At 41.6% G+C, this 19,434-nt stretch overlaps 1 protein-coding gene across 1 annotated transcript; it reads left to right on the top strand.

Moving 5' to 3' along the window:
* Nucleotides 1-3,715: 3,715 nt before the first annotated feature.
* hmgcra (3-hydroxy-3-methylglutaryl-CoA reductase a) lies at nt 3,716-15,409 on the top strand. Its single transcript, XM_051422159.1, has 20 exons — nt 3,716-3,884; nt 5,636-5,812; nt 6,494-6,605; nt 6,714-6,801; nt 6,886-6,970; nt 7,057-7,162; nt 7,362-7,468; nt 7,557-7,676; nt 7,757-7,917; nt 8,695-8,948; nt 9,029-9,195; nt 10,450-10,644; nt 10,761-10,919; nt 11,262-11,419; nt 11,527-11,632; nt 11,777-11,947; nt 12,868-13,008; nt 13,102-13,260; nt 13,419-13,573; nt 14,284-15,409. Exons 2-20 carry the CDS (start codon nt 5,648-5,650, stop codon nt 14,336-14,338), a joined length of 2,664 nt encoding a protein of 887 aa, XP_051278119.1. The 5' UTR covers nt 3,716-3,884; nt 5,636-5,647; the 3' UTR covers nt 14,339-15,409.
* The last annotated feature ends 4,025 nt before the right edge of the window (nt 15,410-19,434 follow it).

The raw sequence follows: 19,434 nt of genomic DNA, 5'->3' as shown, positions 1-19,434 counted from the left end.
CAAAGCTCTTCAGTTTCTTTCGTGAGTATATGTATGTGTATAACTGGCAGTGGAATTTACTGCGATGCAAGGGGGGCGCCACCTAAAATCTTGCCTAGGGCGCCAAATTGGTTAGGGCCGGGCCTGGGTTTATCTCCAGTACAACTCATGCTTTCCTTACAGCATCAGGGTGAGATGAACTTTCAGTGGTTATTTGATTCCAGCCATACCGGAGTCCTACTTAAAATGCTTGAACCAAATGGTCTACTTCAATACCACTCACTAGATGGCAGCACAAACTGAAACATATGTTGGCTCATAAAACTGACAGACATGAAGTGACAGAGACAATGAGCACGTCATGTTCTTCTGGGGAGTTCAGCATCTTGTGTGGGACAATGATCAGAAAAAACAAATAATTGAAACACATGTAGTATATTCTACTGTAATTTTACTGTAATAGTGCCCAACAGATATTATCATAATAAATAGTAATGAAAGGTTTTGTTTTTGAGAAAACATACTTCAATTCTCCAAAAAGCACAACATAACAATAATAACTTAATATAATTAAGATAAGATATTCCTTTATTTATCCCCCTTAGGAGAAATTCAGGTTGACACAGCAGCAATAGGGCAAAGTAGTGCAAAACAGAACAAAGAATATCACAAATAAAAATATTACAAAATACAAAATATATATAATAATATATAATATATTATATTATAAGATATAAAACTATAAATGAAAGTATATACACTATGCATTGTTCAAGTAGGACATGGAGTGCAAAATATGAGCAGAAAAATTAAACTTGAAGAAAACTAAAACTAAACTGTACAAGTGGAAATTAAATATAAATAGTGCAAAAGGTTTGTGCGTTGTAGGTAGGAGTTTTAAACCAGTCTTAGTCTACGGGGGTTGGAGGTACTGGGTGCTGTGGCGTTGTGGAGTCTGATGGCAGATGGAACAGACGAGCCTCCAAACCGCTTCGAGACTCGGGGCTGGATCAGTCTGTAGCTGAAAGTGCTCCTGAGCTGCCTCAGCTCAGTGTAGAGAGGATGTGAGGGGTTGTCCACTTGGCGACAAGGGCAAGGAAAAACTGCCTGTTAAAAGGCAGAAACCTAGGACAGATCCTTCGGCTCTAGGTGGGTGGTCATCTGTCTCGACCAGTTGGGGTGAGAGAGAGAGACAGAGAGAGAGAGAGAGACAGACAGACAGACAGACAGGTGCACAGCAACAACAGTATTGGTAATGGCAATCTAGCAGGACCATGGCAGGAGGCTCCACCAGGATCGATAAGAACCTGCGAGATGAGAAAGCACAAGAACTCCGGGGAAGAAGTGAAGTTAGTAACATGCATTAATGGGACATGAATGAGTGCAGAAAGAGAGAGGAAGAGAGGGAGCTCAGTGCATCAAGGAAAGTCCCCCGATAGTCTAGGCCTATAGCAGCATAACTAAGGGATGGTTCAGGACTCACCTGATCCAGACCTAACTATAAGCTTTATCAAAGAGGAACAACTTAAGCCTACTCTTAAATGTGGTGAGGGTGTCTGCCTCCCGAACCACAACTGGAAGCTGGTTCCACAGGAGAGGAGCTTGGTAACTGAAGGCTCTGGCTCCTGTTCTACTTTTAGAGACTATAGGAACCACAAGTAGCCCAGCATTCAGAGAACGTAGTGTTCTAGTGGGGTAATAGGGTACTATGAGCTCTTTAAGATATGAAGGGGCCTGACCATGAAGAGCTTTGTAGGTGAGGAGGAGGATTTTAAATTCTATTCTACATTTTACAGGGAGCCAATGCAGAGAAGCTAGTACAGGAGAGATGTGATCTCTTTTTCTAGTTCCTGTCAGTACTCGTGCTGCAGCGTTTTGAATTAATTGGAGCGTCTTAATCGACTTATTGGGGCAACCTGATAATAAAGACTTGCAGTAATCCAGCACCGAGCTGGCCTTCCTCACCAGTTTGCTAAGCTTGTTGGCTCCCCCAGTGCCGATGCCTCCACCCAGATCACCACATAGAAGAGGACACTGGCCACTACAGACTGGTAGAACATCTGTAGTAGCCGAGTGAATGACCTGAGCCTCCTCAGAAAGAACAACCTGTTCTGTCCTTTCTTGTAGAGAGCCTCAGTGTGTTCTGTCCAGTCCAGTTTTTAATTAAAAGCTGTTAGATGAGTGTGTGCATGGATGTGGGTTTTATATGTAGGTATGCATGGTTATTTATTTAATTATTTTTAGACATACACAGAGGATAGATTGCTTAACCAATTTCGTTGTAACATCTGTGACAATGAAAATAAAGGAATTCTGAATCTGATTCTGATATTTCACTACCACATTGACCATGACTCTTTGCCAGGTTTACTGGGCCCATACCAGAGTAAAGTGACTTTGTTATATCAGTAAAAATTAATCTGCATGAGAGTAGAAAATGAGACTTATTCACAATCTTATGTTATTATAAGAATAAATAGAAGCTCTATATTTTGTGCATGAATTTGCGGTATTAAGTACAAAGGATATTGGTCACACGTGTGCATGGACACAGGCCATAGGCCTATCTATCCAGGTCAAGGTTCAATGATGACAGTATCCCTCCTCAGAGCAAACACATTAACTTGAGTAGTAGACAGTACTACTTTTGTCTATAGGGATCTCAGTAAAATTGTATTAGGGTTTCCTTTATTCTGATGGCAAAACATCCTTCAATTGCACAGTTTAACAGTAATGTCATTATAAAGCTCTGGTGTAGAACACACCTCAGCCTATTACAGCTGATACTGGGCATATCGCAGTGCATCAGAATAGGCAGTGCCATGGAGGGGCTTAGGGGACACTAGCTACCCCTAGCAGTTTGTTTCAAATGACTCACTGTTTTCTCTGTTTTTTTCAGGTGACATTAATTGTACAATGTAACTCATAGGCCAAGTGTATTATAGTTAACTAAAATAAAAGAACGTTTCTGTTAACTGAAATAAAAATAAAAACTTGACTTTGGAAAAAGAAAACTAACTGAAACAATATTGTGTACTTACAAAATGAACTAAACTTTTTGTTGACTTTGAGTCAATGTGTTTGTATTGTAATGCCTATTCTGAACTGCTTAAACTTATTTACCTGACAAATAGCCCCATATTATAAAGAAAAAAACTCAAATAAATTCTTGAAACTAATTTTTAACATTTTAAAAGAATAAAGTGAAGTGAACTGAAAGTGGTCATAACCACCAGATCATTAAATGAAGTTCTGTTCTGTTCTGTTTAACTTGAATTGAACTTAAATTGTTCAATTTGACAGCATTTGACCCCACACAATGCCACCACTCTAGATCCCCTGGTTTCAGTTTTCAGAAAACAGGTTTCCATTCAATAGAAGAAACATACAGCCTACTGCATTAGACACCCACTAACCTCATTTTACTTCCTGATCTAAGTTATTATACATTTATACAGTTTTAGGTTCTGAAGTGTAAAGCATTATAAGACACTGAGTCAAACAGCTGCAACTGAACAGACAAAAGAACAAACTGTTCGGTTGAACTATCACAAATCTACATTAAACGGCGTTAACCAGAGTAAATCCTGCCCAGTAGCGCACACAGAAGCTAGCCCACTCCCTATAGGCTGCAGTCTCTGCTGTACAACCGTGTGTCAGTGGTGAGATTAGACGTCCTCGCTGTCGCCTAGGAAACGGGGCGTGGATAAAGCGCTCGTGAAGCAGGTGACCGACCTGATTGGCTGAAGTGTCGGAAGATGTAGTAGCGTGCCATCGTTCCATCGGTCTTCAGTCAGCGGCAGAGTGTCGATGAGACCGGCTTTCTGCTCTTCACCCCGGGAGGCTGGAAGCTGTTCACCATCAAAACTCACTCTCACTCACCACCATTCTCCTGCCCTCCGAAGGTAAGTCACAACGGCTGTCTGAAATATTCATTTTATGTCCGTTTTGGGTAAATACAGTCGAGGACAGGCCACATGGACGACTAAATCCATCTTTACAGACGCGCGTCGGTACGTCAAAAATAGACCGCCAGCGGAGCGGGGACCAAAGCCGCAACAAAGCCGCACCGTTGGTACGTTGCATAGAATAAATGCAGTGAGTAGGATATATTAACGCAAATGAATGATTTCTATAACCAGCATGGAAAAATAGCACCAATTATTGATGTTTCTCTTCCCCCCAAAAATGCCATGTCTTAATATTTAAAGTAAATGCGGGTAGTGGATTAATGAATGATAGAATTTATGGCTGATTTAGCAAATAAAGAGAAAAAGTAGCAGGGATTTGAGAGTAGTGTGTTCATTTGTAATCTTTTACTGAGCTGACGCATTCAAAGAGTAATTCATTTAATATTAATAATACAGATATTTGTATGTCCTATTTAACCCGTTCGCGCCCAAAGACTATACTCTGATATGGAAAAATACTAAAACATTTGTTGTTACTGGTCTAAAAGTCTTGAAATTTGGTACTTACATACTGTCGAGTATCTAACAGTACAACTTTAAATTAAAACATTTTAAAATGTACATTTAACTTGTTATGAGTTCATAGATATCAAATATTGATTGTGCTTCTCCTAGTTTCTGAGATACAGCCAATTTCTTATCATACTATATTTAGTCTTTGGACACATGGGACTCCCAGAAGTTATCTCAAAAAAGATCTGATCTCAGGTCTAACAGAAGCAAAGGGTCACGCTTCATCCATTAGTTTCAGTGGCCATTAAAACCCATTGAAACTAATGGAGAATGACCCCTCAAGCCAATGTTTTTACCTGCTGTTTAACTAATAATAGTTTTATAAACTTTGCCCGTTGCATGTGTGTACTGAAAATAATAAAAATCCCTACATTTTCATTGCTTATTCATGGCATTTTCTACCATATTTTGAAAAATCAGTACTCCCATGTGCCCAAAGACTTAATATAGTAATAGTAGGATAAGAAAAACACACTTTTCAGCCAAACTGTTTTAAACTGATTAAAAAAACTTCTTAAGATTTGTGCTAAGGCAAGCCCAGACAGTTCCAACAAAGGACGTAAAAAAAATGGGTTAATTGATTTTTGATTGATTTAATGGATTGTTAAAATTATGTTTTTTCTGATAGTATTCATATCAATGTCAATTTTGGAAACTGAACTAATTTATTTCTTTAAGACTCCTGTTTTGGCTGTATGACAAAAGCCCTGGACCAAAAGTCCCTGGTCTGAACACCTCAGAGACCTGAAGAAGAACTACTCATAAATAAAAGTAGTAACACCACCATGTAAAAAAGTCCTGCATTGACCATTTTATTTATGTGAAAGCATAGAGTTGGAAAAATAGGCATTCATGATGCAGAATGCCCCCTTTCTGGCTGTTTAAGAACTATCTTCCCCATATAACTTTATGGTTGCTATTATTAATATATGGAAGTAGCAGTGTAATGTAGTTATTTGATGTGCAGCCAACACATCATCAGATGGTTTAAACATTCAGTTAAACATATTTTACAAGATGATCCTATGTTTTGTTTGATCTGTACCTGCAGCTGTCATGTAAGTGAATTGATGTGAAAAGTGCCATGTTTCCCTTGAACTTGACTGTAAAGTAGCATAAACACTCACACAGTCAGCTCCTCCCAGCTTACATGACTCTGTGTTATTTGGCAGCTCCGTTGCACCATGCTGACCCGTCTGTTCCGCATGCACGGCCTCCTGGTGGCCTCCCACCCCTGGGAGGTGATCGTCGGCACGGTCACCCTCACCATCTGTATGATGTCCATGAACATGTTCACTGGCAATGACCAGATCTGTGGCTGGAACTTTGACTGCCCCAAAACAGAGGAGGTGAGTGAACAAGATGGTCGAGGACATGTCAGTTATCTGTAGCAGTGAATCCGCCACACGATGTAGGCCACCGACCTAGATTTAAAGAGCCTCAGGATTGTACTCCCACTTGCAACTCAGATTATATGTCACACTTACAGTAAGTGCTGATACTATATGAATACTTTTACTAACCTCAGTGCCCTGATCCAGATTAAACATGAATATGTATTGTCATGACCAGTAGCTATAAATCCTTAAAGTCCTCAGTGTTCCTTCTTGTCCCTACAGTGTGCTGTTTGAATGCTGTCAGTGCAGAGGTTGACACTAGAATGATGTTTTCACATTCATCTGCTGAAAGTGGAAAGTTTCTCTGTGCTCATTGAATATCTGATTTTAAGGGGCGTGGCCTAATAGCAGGTTTGGAAGTCAGTCCTGGTCCAGTATGCAACTTGTACAGTGTGACGTAGAAACTTGAAGCCACCAGTGCACATCCACTGAGAATGGACTTTACAGTGAAGTAGGAGACATCTTGTGTCCAGCAGGAACACTTTAGAAATGAACACGATTAAATACCCCAGGATAGCTGTCTTAGTGCTAAACTAAGCTAACCAGTAGCCTTATATTTATCATACAGACGTGAGAGTGGTTTTTAAATTTAAACGACCTTGCTGCTGATCAGATTTTCTTCTCTTTTTACAGCAAATTCTGAGCAGCGATATCATCATCCTGACCATCACACGTTGCATTGCCATCGTCTACATTTACTTCCAGTTCCAGAACCTGAGACAGCTGGGATCCAAATATATTTTAGGTAAAATATTCATGTTTATAAGATGCTGTGGGTTGTAGAGGAAGTAGATCTTTTCACCTAGCTAGCTATAGAAAGCTAAAATGCATCTACTCATCTACTCTCTTGCAGGCATTGCCGGCCTTTTCACCATATTCTCCAGCTTCGTATTCAGCACAGTGGTCATTCACTTTCTTGATAAAGAGCTCACAGGCCTCAAGTAAGGACACACTCTGCACACTGCCCTGTCTTATCAGTGTCTCTTGTTAGAAACTCCAGTTGATTGTTCTGTTCTGACCTCCAGTGAGGCTTTGCCCTTCTTCCTGCTCCTCATCGACCTCTCCAAAGCATGCGCTCTCGCCAAGTACGCTCTAAGCTCCAGTTCTCAGGTAGGAAGAAATGTTCACTCATCATATTGCAACGAATGAGACTCAGCAGTAGCCCTGACTGGTATATTGTACTGCAACTTTTTCAGGATGAAGTGAGGGACAACATTGCTCGCGGCATGGCAGTACTGGGACCTACTTTCACTTTGGACGCCCTGGTGGAGTGCTTAGTGATCGGAGTGGGAACCATGTCAGGTACTTGCTTTTATTTGGAGTTATTCCTTTACTGCAAATATATATGTGTTATTCCTTGAGGGAGGTTTAAGGCTTGCATTGTGAAATCAGTCAATCATTGAATTGTGGTTTTCTGTTTTGGTATTTTTGGTAATATAGTGGCCACCTCTCATGGAAGTTGTTCTTGTGAATGCCTGAGTATCTGTCTCGTATGTTTTAGGCGTGCGGCAGTTGGAAATCATGTGCTGCTTTGGTTGCATGTCTGTCCTGGCCAACTACTTTGTGTTCATGACTTTCTTCCCCGCCTGTGTGTCACTGGTGCTGGAGGTAAGGGTGCAGCATTTCATTCATTGTATGTGTGTACACGTGTGTGTTAACGTCACATTGATTGACTGGGTTGTGTTTGCTCCTCTAGTTGTCCCGCGAGAGTCAGGAGGGCCATCCTATCTGGCAGCTGAGCCACTTCTCCAGAGTGATGGAGGAGGAAGAGGACAACAAACCCAACCCTGTAACCCAGAGAGTCAAAATGATCATGGTAATTCCTATCTTTTTTCATTTGTTTCTTTGCTTTTGTTTGAATGGGAGTGTGATCTCTCCTCTCTGCTTTGCGTGCAGTCTCTGGGCCTGGTGATGGTTCACGCCCACAGCCGCTGGATCGCCGAGCCCTTGTCCATCAACACCACAGTGGACATCCCACAGGTCGGCATGGAACTGGACCACCTCTCACCCAGGAGGATCGAGCCAGAGAAACCACTCTGGCACTTCTACCTCACCAGGTAAAGCTGGTGAAATGCTTGCTTTTAACTACATATTTGCAGTGGCTACCCTGGATTTCCTGCATTAGTTGTAGAACATCAGGGCTCCCATGCGTCCTGGAAAACCCAGAAATTTAGTGACTAGTTTTCCAGTCATGGAAACTCGTGGAAAGATGAATTTTCTGTGCTTTGTATTTGATTGAACTGTTACTCATTGGCTGTGACTAAATTAATGTAGTAACTGCAGCTTTAATGATAGTTTGTGAGCAAGTGCTGTCCTGTATTATCAAGAAAAACTCCTGGAAAATGTCGTGGAAAGGTCCTGGAAAACAATTTGTTAAAAAGAGTGGGAACCCTGAAAATGAATGCAACGCATCCACAAGATGCAGTTAAGCTCATGTATGTCAGGATGTGAAGTAGGTAGGTAAAACTTGAGAGGCATTTTTATTGACATACCAACAAGTTCAGGGGCTTCATCTGTTGATGACAATAAAGTTACTTAATACAAGTGTTGTTGGAGTTTCAAACTCTTTTCCCTTTTCCACGCACCTCGGAGGCAGGTGAAGTTGTGTTAACATTTATAAAGCAAATTGGAACTAAATTAGTTGCAATTTAAATATCCTTACAAAATGGTACCAAATGACCTTTATCCCAAGATAGTGATTTAATTATCTTGTTATTTTTGCAATTCAGCACCCCATTTGATATCTCAGCACAGAGAACATTAAAATGATTGTCAACTTGTGTAATCAATAATAAAGACTTGTTCTGCTTGTTACTGTCCCTCTTCCCCTACAGGATGATAACCATGGACATAGAGCAGGTGATCTGTCTGGCCTTGGCCCTGCTGCTGGCTATCAAGTACATCTTCTTTGAGCAGGTTGAGATGGAGTCTACACTGTCACTCAAGAACCCCATCACTATGTCCGCCCCCGCCCTGACCCCACGACGTCCCGTTGAGACCTGCTGTAGGAAGGAGCCGTACACTCCCCGACCCCTCGCCCCCACTCAGACCGTGGCTGCCCCGGCCCCCACCAACATGGAAGAGAGAGGTGAGTGCTTGCTCGGGGATGTGCTGTAGCAAATGGACTTGTTTAGCACCATGGTATACAACTCTACTTTGTTCCCCTAGATGAGGTTATCCGGCCCCTGTCTGCCCCACCCGCTGATCCCCAGCAAAAAAGCTTCTTTGTCGTGGGGGGGGGCGAGGAGGAGCTCAGGCCCAAGACCAATCAGCTGAGCATCCCCCTGACGCCCAGAGGCCTGGACGAATGTGTGGCCATCCTCAACAGCCCTGATGTAAGACATCACACATAAACCCATAAAACCTCTCTTTTCACAGCTCAGATAACCTCCTCTCAAGTTAGCTGAATTGTAACGTCACCCTGGCCTACTTCCCAGCTCCCTAAGGTGTCTGTTTCAGTCATGGAACCGTATCCCACCAATAACATATTGAGGCGGTTGTGTGATTTAACTACACTGTAATGAGCTTAGTCACTCCACTATCTCTTTGAGGCTGAACCAATTAGAGCATGACGCCAATAGAAAAGACACTTGCGCTGATTCCTCCGGCTCTGTGTGTCCTCAGTTCACTCAGATCACCTTTGCACTTTCTCAGACTTGACCTGAGGTTTCATTGCAAATTGGATATACTTCTCCAACACTGCACCAAACATTTCTTCTAGGAGATATGAGTAGGCCAAATGACATATACAACTATCATAGCAGGTGATCACTTCCAGTCTACAGTCATTCTCCAAATCCACCAAATACATGATTCGATTCGACTTTTCATGTTGTAAACACTATTGAGTGTGGATTATTTACAAAGATGGCTATGTAGTGACAAGTGTGATATAACAGCCCTATTTTTTACCTAAGAGTGAGCCATTTTTATCTATTCTTCCATGGAGGGCCTTTTGCAGTATGTATGTGCTGTGTCTGTGTGTGTGTGTGTGTGTGTGTGTGTGTGTGTGTGTGTGTGTGTGTGTGTGTGTGTAGCATAGCCTACAAACGTTCTGTCAGCATCGCATTTGTCGTTGACATAACTCACAGGGAAAGAAAAATGTTACCACACCAGTCGCTTCAGGGAAGTAGATTTTCCAGTTCTTCTCCTCCGTCACCTCCGACTCCAACAGTCGCCATTTCAAGTCGAAAAGTCCAGCTGGAGGATAACAATGAACTACACGTTATTTTTCTCAGACAATGACCGATCCTGCTTTTGATTTCGATGAGCTCATTCAGATCAATTTTCAATTTAGAATCAAAATCGTGACAGCCCTACTCTACAGCCAGTACAAATACAACAGCACAAAGATGTCCCCTGAAGTGAATCTGGATAACTTGAATAATGGTTTAATGTGTTGTTTTGAAAAATAAATGTATGTACTACGGTTTGTATAATCTATAATGTATATAGTGTTTTTGTTTTATCCAATGTGAAGCTTCCTGGCTGATTTTCAGTGATTATTTGCAGTAAAAGACATAACATAAAGATCTGTCAAGAGTTGCAGAGATTTCAAAAGTGAGGCATTGCATGTTTGTCTCTTGCAGCTGGGGCCTTGTTTCCTGAGTGACGCTGAGGTGATGCTGCTGGTCAACTCCAAACACATCCCTGCATACAAACTGGAGGCCATGATGGAGAGACCAGAGAGAGGAGTGGCCATACGAAGGCAGATGATATCTGCCAAGCTTCCCACTCCCTCTGCACTCTCCTCTCTGCCATATACTGACTACGACTACTCCAAGGTGAAGACACACACACACACACACACACACACAACACACACACACAAACAACAAACTTGCCGCCCTCTCTGTAAAACTTCCTGTTTTCCTGGTCGTGATCATTTCTGTTTCTCCAGGTTATTGGCGCCTGCTGTGAGAATGTGATTGGCTACATGCCCGTACCGGTGGGCGTGGCTGGACCGCTGCATCTGGATGGGAAGCAGTTCCAGGTTCCCATGGCAACCACAGAGGGCTGCTTGGTTGCCAGTACCAACCGTGGTTGTCGAGCGATTGCTGTGAGTGTCAGCTGCGTTGTTGATAAGGTCTTACCGGAGAGTGCTGTCTGTTGGTGTAGTTTGTTGGTTTGTGAGGGAAATGTCATAGTTTTCTTACTAAAATAATTAAAACCATACAATAACTGGTGACTAGGTCATTAGATACAGGTAAATCACGTTTGTGTAGGCGTCTATTTCACATGTGGCTTTGAAATCTTACATCACAAAGTGGTTGTAGGACCTGTGTTAAAGCTTGAATTTATAGTATCACCAATTGGCACTGAGCTGTAGATGAAGTTCCCTTCATCATGTAATAATATGCACTGTATCTAACTCGTGGCCCTGTCCCCCCTCGCGCTGTAGCTGGGAGGCGGAGCCAGCAGTCGTATCCTGGCTGACAGCATGACTCGAGGACCCGTGGTGAGGCTGCCCTCTGCCTGCCAGGCTGCTGAGGTCAAGGCCTGGCTGGAGAGTACAGACGGGTTTCAGGCCATCAAAGAGGCCTTTGACAACACCAGCAGGTAAAACATGAAAGCTGACATAGACAGACCTAGAATTCAAAGGTACGAGCTCAGTGTCCGTTGTGTGTCTACATTTGTGTGAAAGAGTCTGTTGTTGACGTTGGCAGGTTTGCTCGGCTCCAGAAGCTGCTGGTTTGTCTGGCCGGGAGAAATCTCTACATCCGCTTCCATTCCAAGACTGGTGATGCCATGGGGATGAACATGATCTCTAAGGTACTTTTAGTGTGTCAGATGCACATGAACACAACATTATATACATATCTGATGACAGTTATTTGACAGAATCATTGCAGTAAAGTGTTTGATGTAATCCCAGTGTCTCTCATGTATGATGACTAACACACGGTCTGCCTGCAGGGCACAGAGCAGGCTCTGAGCAGACTGCAGCAGCACTTCCCAGAGCTGCAGGTGGTGGCTGTCAGCGGGAACTACTGCACCGACAAGAAACCGGCCGCCATCAACTGGATCGAAGGCAGGGGCAAGTCTGCCGTCTGCGAGGCCACCATCCCCGCTAAAGTGGTCAGAGAGGTAGGAAGAGCCAGGATTCTGTACAGCATTCACTGACATTAATCATTTGTCCCATTCACCTTGTGTCTATCAACAGAAATTTAGTCCATAGTCATAGCCAGTGTACAGTAGATGCTGGTGCTGGCTTGCATTGCTGCACATTTTGAGGTGCCAAGTATTTGGAAAGCATAGCCCTGTCAGCCCTTCAAAATCCTTGAATGTAGTTGGAAGTAATACAATTATCAATAAACGCGACATTGGGTTCTGGTTTCCTGAAGTAAAATTCAGACACCTAGACTCAGCAACTATCTTCATGATTTAAATCTTTCTAGATGATATGGATTAAAGCCAAACTATGAGAAAAAGCACTATTATGATAAGATTTAGTCCTATTCTTCCCAGTTCCAGTTAAGTGCTGTAAGGGATCCGTAGATGTTTTGGGGATTCATATTATATATCATTTGATTATTATATAATTTAAAAGTTCTAGTTAAGTTAAATTACGAATGGAAAATAGAAAACATAAAAAAAAACATCACATTGGAAAGGGGAAAATACTGTCATTAAAAGGAAAGATAACATTAAGACTTTAGTAATTCCTCATGTGTCTCTTAATGGCACTTCCCTTGCCAGAGGCATCCTTCTAAGCTCCTTTGGAATAATACGCCTGTTACAATTAAAAGGCAATACATTTGAAAATGGTGAATTAAATTAAAAAAATATGGCAGCAATGAGCTTATCCCTGTCAAATTTGAAATGCTGACCTTGAAAGATCCCTTCTAGTGTGGGATCGTGAAATGTAAACTCATCATGTGTTTTGAGTTTTATATGAATTCCTTTAGCCTTTTAGTTTAAGTTGTACCCTATTCATTAGAGTCGTCTTATCTCATATTAACTCTATATCAGCGAACTCACACCTACCCCTTGTCCCTGTGCTGCAGGTCTTGAAAACGACGACAGGAGCTCTGGTGGAGGTGAACATCAGTAAGAACCTGGTGGGCTCAGCCATGGCGGGTAGCATCGGTGGATGTAACGCACACGCAGCCAACCTGGTGGCTGCCATCTACATCGCCTGCGGACAGGTAAAGTAGCAGTGCTATTGTACATTTGTTCATTTTAAGGTATTCTTGTGTTTCCTGTGTTAATCTGTGTGGCTGTGTGTGTGTCCCCCCCAGGATCCAGCCCAGTCCGTTGGCAGCAGTAACTGTATCACCCTAATGGAGGCATCAGGACCAACAGGGGAGGACCTGTACATTAGCTGCACCATGCCCTCTATAGAGCTGGGCACTGTAGGAGGAGGCACCAACCTGCCCCCCCAGCAAGCCTGCCTCCAGGTACACACACACACACATTTTAGCCAACTTAAAACGCAAATGTTATTACTCAAACAGGAAAATGTTTCTTCAGTTTTGTCTGCATTATTTTGGTGGTAATTAATATGTGTGTGTGTGTGTGTGTGTGTGTGTGTGTGTGTGTGTGTGTGTGTGCGCAGATGCTGGGTGTGCAGGGAGCCAGTCAGGAGTGTCCAGGGGAGAACGCCCGGCAGCTAGCCAGAGTTGTGTGTGCCACCGTGCTGGCTGGAGAGCTCTCGCTCATGGCTGCTCTGGCTGCTGGTCACCTGGTCAAGAGTCACATGACACACAACAGGTAAGAAAAAGGAACCTTAATTCACACAAACAAATGTCATATAGTCTGAGCTGTTCACCACTCTGCACAAAAGTCAGCAAGTTCAGCATATAGCAAACCATCTTTACACCAGTAACACCAGCATGTCAGTCTCTTTCTGTTGCTGTGCTACTGGATTAGGAAGGAAAAAAGCAGAGGTTTTGGTTTACGACCTACTTAAAAGAAAAGGAACCCTGCTGCGAATACTGCGTCTCTTCCATGAGTTGTGTCTGGAAGATGAGCATTCTACTAGTGTCCTGCTTTTGGCTAGTACTTTTCAGTTCAGCTTAATTGAATACCGCTTCTTATCACATCTACTGGTATCAAAACAGAGAGGAAGTGGTAAAGGAGTAAAGCCCACCTCTTGCTTGATTGGCTGTCTGGGCTAAGTGTGACATTGACAAGCAGTGCAACTCTGTGCCACCAAAAAGATGAGAATATTTGACATTTAAAAACACATCACACAGCGTAAGAGAAGAGTGCACGCCAGGCAATGTGTTTTGCCTGCTTATTCAGCTACACTCCAGGCTTCCTAAATGCTCCAAAACAATCAGGACTGTTGTTGGCACTGACTGTTTGAACCCCAGAATACTTGATTGCAAGACTAATGTTTGTTATTACAAGAATTTTACACTTACATTTACAGCCTTAGCTAATTTGCCATACAACTCATATGTCTGTTCCATGTGCAGATCCAAGGTGAACCTACAGGAGACTCCTGGAACGTGCACCAACAAAGCCTCCTGAGAGCCTGAGAGCAGCCCGGCCTCCCTCAGGGAGCCCAGGTCACTGAACGGAGCAGTAAACCCAGGGAACGATGGACAATTCAAAAGAGACTCATCATTCATCACTGACCTCAGACGTCTTCCAAGTGCTTTCAAAGAGACACTGGAGTGTCTTCTGACCAATCTCTATGCTAGATATGAAAAGAATCCATACAAGCTAATCAGACTATTCTGTGGGAGCATCTTCTTTTTCTGTATGTTTGTGTTTAATGGAGCTGGCTAGGAGACAGTTAATTGCTGACTGCTTTTATTTCCACATTCAATGCAGTCAGGTTTGGTTTGGGTTCAAATGAAACATTTCTACTGTCCTGTTGCCAAATGGAGCACTGTACACAGAAGCAGTGATGCCTGAAAGGTGAATGTTTGTGAATGTTGAATGAGTGCATGACAACAATGCTGCTTACTACAGATTCTGGTTGTTTGTGAAGCTAACAAGGACACAGTGTCACAATTGTGAAGCAGTATAGTCCTGGTTCAACCACAAGAGGACGGAAATATGAAGCATGACTGACTCATTGAATGAATGAACAAATATATGAAAGAGTGATTATCTGGATCCAAGAGGCACTTTAAGACTGCAAGAATCTCCAGTACTTACAGCACAGAACAGGTGAGGACAAAATCATGATTGTGTCCATTAAAATAGGATGGAAAAGGCTCCAAGTGCCTGTACTGCTAATAGGAGTATGCAACACATCATTCCTGTTGAGATTACTCTGTATAATTAACCAAAAATAAATGTAGAACTGCCCATTTACTGCAGATATGTGTGGAAACAAACTTGCACAGACAGAATTTGCGTGTGAGGTACTGTAGTCCATCCGTTTATGTCTGCTTTTACTCAAGACAAAGGCGTGTTGTCACTGTGTGCTGATGCAGTGACAGACTTTCCAAACCAGTCTGTATTTTAAACCGCATTAGCATGTAATGTTGATGCTTGAAAATGTCTCTGTCATGGTGAGACTTCCTGTTCCAGCAGATGGCAAATATTTTGGATATATTTTGTAATAAATACAAAAGGACTTTACACTGACAGGTTGTGCTGTTTTGATTGATGCTGTGTCATGAATAGCACATGAGCTGGAGCGATTCCCAATTATCGCTGAGTAAGTGCATATTTTATGGATATTTCATATTATATTCAGTGTATATCAATAACAGTAGAGAACAACTGATACACTGTACAATGAACCCAAACAGTGAACACAATAACTGCAGGAAGTTTGTGTAAAATGATGAATCCTGAGCTGATTATTTCCTGTGAATATTGCATCAGGGATAGGTTTTGGAACTTTTTATATACAGTTTTTTTCAACAATCATACACCATTAAACATCCTCTCCAGACATATATTAAGACATAAATACATTAGTCTGCTTGGAACAATGCATTTTGCTTCAAGAAAGAAATTAAAATCCTTAAAAGGCCAAATTCCAGAATCTCTGAATATGCAAATGTTGTTCATTCGTTGTTCTAAAGTTTTGCTGCTGGACACAAGATGTCTCCTCCTTCACTGTAAAGTCCATTCTCAGTGGATGTGCACTGGTGGCTTCAGGTTTCTACATCACACTGTACAAGTTGACACTGGACCTTTTTTTTCTCCACACTCCTTAAAATCAAGAAGGCCTTATGACCCCCTGTGAAGCTTTGGCGACTAGTTGGCGTCAGGACCCCCATGTTTGGAACCAGTGAGAATGGATATGGAATTTACAATAACATGACAGTAAACACATAGCTGTCCTTGACACTGCAGAGCTGGGGTTCATGGCGTTCAGCAGTTTGTATCTAATCTGTGAAGCCCCCACATGTGGCCTGCAGCATGTGAGGACTGCATACAGGATCATAAACGGAAACGTTAGTGACAGTTGCCCACTGGGAAAAGCAAGAACCTGCCCTGGGGCCCCAAATCCTTATGGGGCCAATAAGCAATAGGTTCATCATGTCCATATAGAGTGAAATAGGAAGGCCATGCTTGTATTATTATGTAATGTTGATGCCATTTTTTATTGAACTTATTATAGTATAAATATTTCAGGAATTACCCATAACTGATATTTTTAACATTAGAAAAAGATCTCAGGTATCCCTCACTGTACTCCAAAGTACCCCATGGAGTATTATGTACAAGCATTGGAGAAACACTCACTAAAGAGCTTTAAACAAATGAGGGCTCAGTAAGGGCCCACAGCTTATTATATATTGTTTTACTTGTACATTGTCAGATTTACATTTGCATTGTGTGGTAATGAAAAAATCAGTCTGCACTTAAATTCTAGAAATAATGAAAACCAATGACTGCCTGAAAGTGGAAGAATGAACCTATTCTGAACAATATTTATTACTAGTAGTGCTTTGGAAAGATCAGCAGAAGTGCAGCTCTGTGAGTCGGTTTTTCATGCACAATAATACACTGTAAGAAATGTCTGTAGGTTTTACGGTGAAAAACTGTCAGACCATGACAGCAAAAGACCAGAAACTCTAAATAGGTTAAATACAGTTTCTGTAACAGTAAAACACTGTGATATCTTACAGCAAAACATTTATTTATACAGCATTTTAAAATGTATATGGAAGAAAGTAGGTACATTGCCCAGAAAACATTGATATGATATTTTCATGTGGAAAAACTGTTTCTTTTGATGGTAAAAACTTTTTTATTTATATGGTAAAATATGGAATAAAACTCCAACTTTAAACGTACAATCCAAAGTACTTATATCCTTTTACCGTAATAGTGAAAAAGTTCTACCGAATTAATTACGGTAAAGATCTTTACAGTAAAAATATATTTTTTGTTCATGAATTTTAACTATAAGAGGTAAATGGGATGAAACAAACAAAAACACTGTCTTTACAATTAGTTATGCATTAAGATCTTAAACTAGAGGGTTTGAATCCTGCAGGTGCCCTGCTCTGAGACCTCCAGTCACTCAGGTTGAATCCAGGAACACTGATCACAGATCAATCTAATCAATGAATGACAGCTGCAGGTTAGTGAAAATTTCACTTCTAATGAGATTACACGGCTTTAACTCTCGCCCCTTTTCCCTACATCCTGTCTAATAGAGATCCTCAGCAGAGGTCTCAGTCAGAAATCCTCCACTGATCTCTCAGTGCACAGCCCTCACCAGAGAGGCTGCCAGCCAATCAGACGGGCCCCCAGCACATCTCACCAGTTGTGAACGGGCTGATTGGCTGAGCCCTGGTAGGACGGCTGCATGGGGGGCAGACTCATGAATAAAGTGGGGTGTGAGCATTGGGTGTGAGCTGGTCTGAAGTTTGTAACAAAACCGGAATGGGTTAACAGCCACATCTCTAGTCTCCTCTTTAACACTTTAGGTACTGGAACTAGCAATGTGACATGAATCAGTTACTGTCAATAATATTAAGAATTAAAAGTGAATAGTATCTTACACTCTGCTAGAAATAAGGAAGAAGAATTATTTTTATTACTGGCTTATTGTTCAAGTATTCATTACACTGGCCTGCTGTTCAGATATACTGCAAAATTATTATTAAATTGTCTCTTTTAGTCTCTTTCACAACAAAATTTCATGATCGAAAATAAGTATTGCTGGAATACAGTACATACAATGCTCTGTAAGCACAAAATGTATTGGATCTTTGCTTCATTCATAAAAACAAAACTGTAGTGAATAAACAGAATGCATTATTGACCTGTGTCTGAGGAACATGATGATGAAAGAGTGAAACTGTGAGATGAGCAGTACTCAGCAGGAAGGGGGGTGGATGCAATATCAGTTTTAAAGCAATCATTCTTTTATTGTGTCAGTGAGCTGACTCCACATTCACACTGTGACTGTGTACACTCTGCTGAATGGTAAGAGCGACACAGGGAGGAACCAGGCTGAGCCCGGCTAACAACCATAAGTGTCATTCACTGCCCAGAGGGCCCCTCAAAGCCTCCAAATGTACAGATTCCTTCCTCCCACTCTGACATGCTGGTTTCTACTACGACACACTTTTTTCATATATAACAGACAGGGGTTGTTATGAATGCTAGATTGTACTTGACCACCAGCATGTTGGATTCAATACTAATTTAATTTACTGTGTGTGTCTTTTATGTGGGGAAAACAAATCTAATTAAATTATATTTTAAAAAGCTTAAGTATAAGTTCTGATAGCACACTGTGAAAATACTACTACACTACACTGACAGTCCTGCATTCAAAACCTTACTTAATTAAAAGTAAGTAGTATTTCCCAGGTAATCCAAGAATCCAAGTTTATTCATTTTAAGAAGTAGGATCATTTTCTCAACCCGCAAAGGAAAACTGCATCATTCAGCTTATAACATTCACAATCAGCACATCTGGGATACGTGGTTTTGAAGGAGTAGAAGCGGTGTTGTAGTGGCGCCTGGAGAAGTAGGTATACTGTTAATTTATGCCCCAATTTTTTGTTCAAAGCAGCCTGTCCAGCACACATAAGAGTACTATATTTAGAACAATGGACCAGTAGTATTATAACACTTTGTAGCACATTGTCATTGAACTTCTGCTGATTGACTACAGGCAGTAAGGATCAACATGAAATCAACATTATCCACAGAAGAATAAATACTGGCCCACAGACAGGTGAGACAACTACATAATTATGCATTTTAAGTTTAGTATTCCTTACTCTGTCATGCTTTTGTCATTCTAGAAAAAAATGACAAAGGCATGACATAAATAACGAGCATCAGAGGGGATTTAGAAGTGGGTATACCCAATGCTGACTAAAATAAGTGGGAATACTCCATATACCTGCGTATACCCTACACTACACCACTGTGTTGAAGTATGAAGTTGCAGAAAATGTAAATACTCACGTAAACTACAAGTACCTTGAATTTGTACATGAGAACAGTACTTGAGTAAATGTGCTTTTTACATTTAACGTTACATTACTAGTTACATTCCACCACTGTTTCATACAAAATGTTTAAATGTCTGAGCCTCCAAAATCTGTTCTCTGGCTGGTCTGACATGCTTCCTGCTGTTTGTGCACGGAGCCACACTGCCCGCCCTCCAGTAGGGGTCAGTGTGGAAA

The sequence above is a fragment of the Dicentrarchus labrax genome, unplaced genomic scaffold (assembly GCF_905237075.1).
Source record: "Dicentrarchus labrax unplaced genomic scaffold, dlabrax2021, whole genome shotgun sequence".
In the NCBI taxonomy this organism is placed as follows: domain Eukaryota; kingdom Metazoa; phylum Chordata; class Actinopteri; family Moronidae; genus Dicentrarchus; species Dicentrarchus labrax.
Note: the sequence above shows the minus strand (reverse complement) of the source record. Positions and strands in the feature narration are given on the sequence as shown.

What these genes read in the sequence shown, in the direction of transcription:
- hmgcra (XM_051422159.1), top strand. Translation starts at nt 5,648, where the DNA reads ATGCTGACCCGTCTGTTCCGCATGCACGGCCTCCTGGTGGCCTCCCAC. An exon ending in CCATCCTCAACAGCCCTGAT is followed by an intron (nt 9,196 to 10,449) that starts GTAAGACATCAC and finishes TGTCTCTTGCAG; the next exon opens with CTGGGGCCTTGTTTCCTGAG. An exon ending in TCTACATCGCCTGCGGACAG is followed by an intron (nt 13,009 to 13,101) that starts GTAAAGTAGCAG and finishes TGTCCCCCCCAG; the next exon opens with GATCCAGCCCAGTCCGTTGG.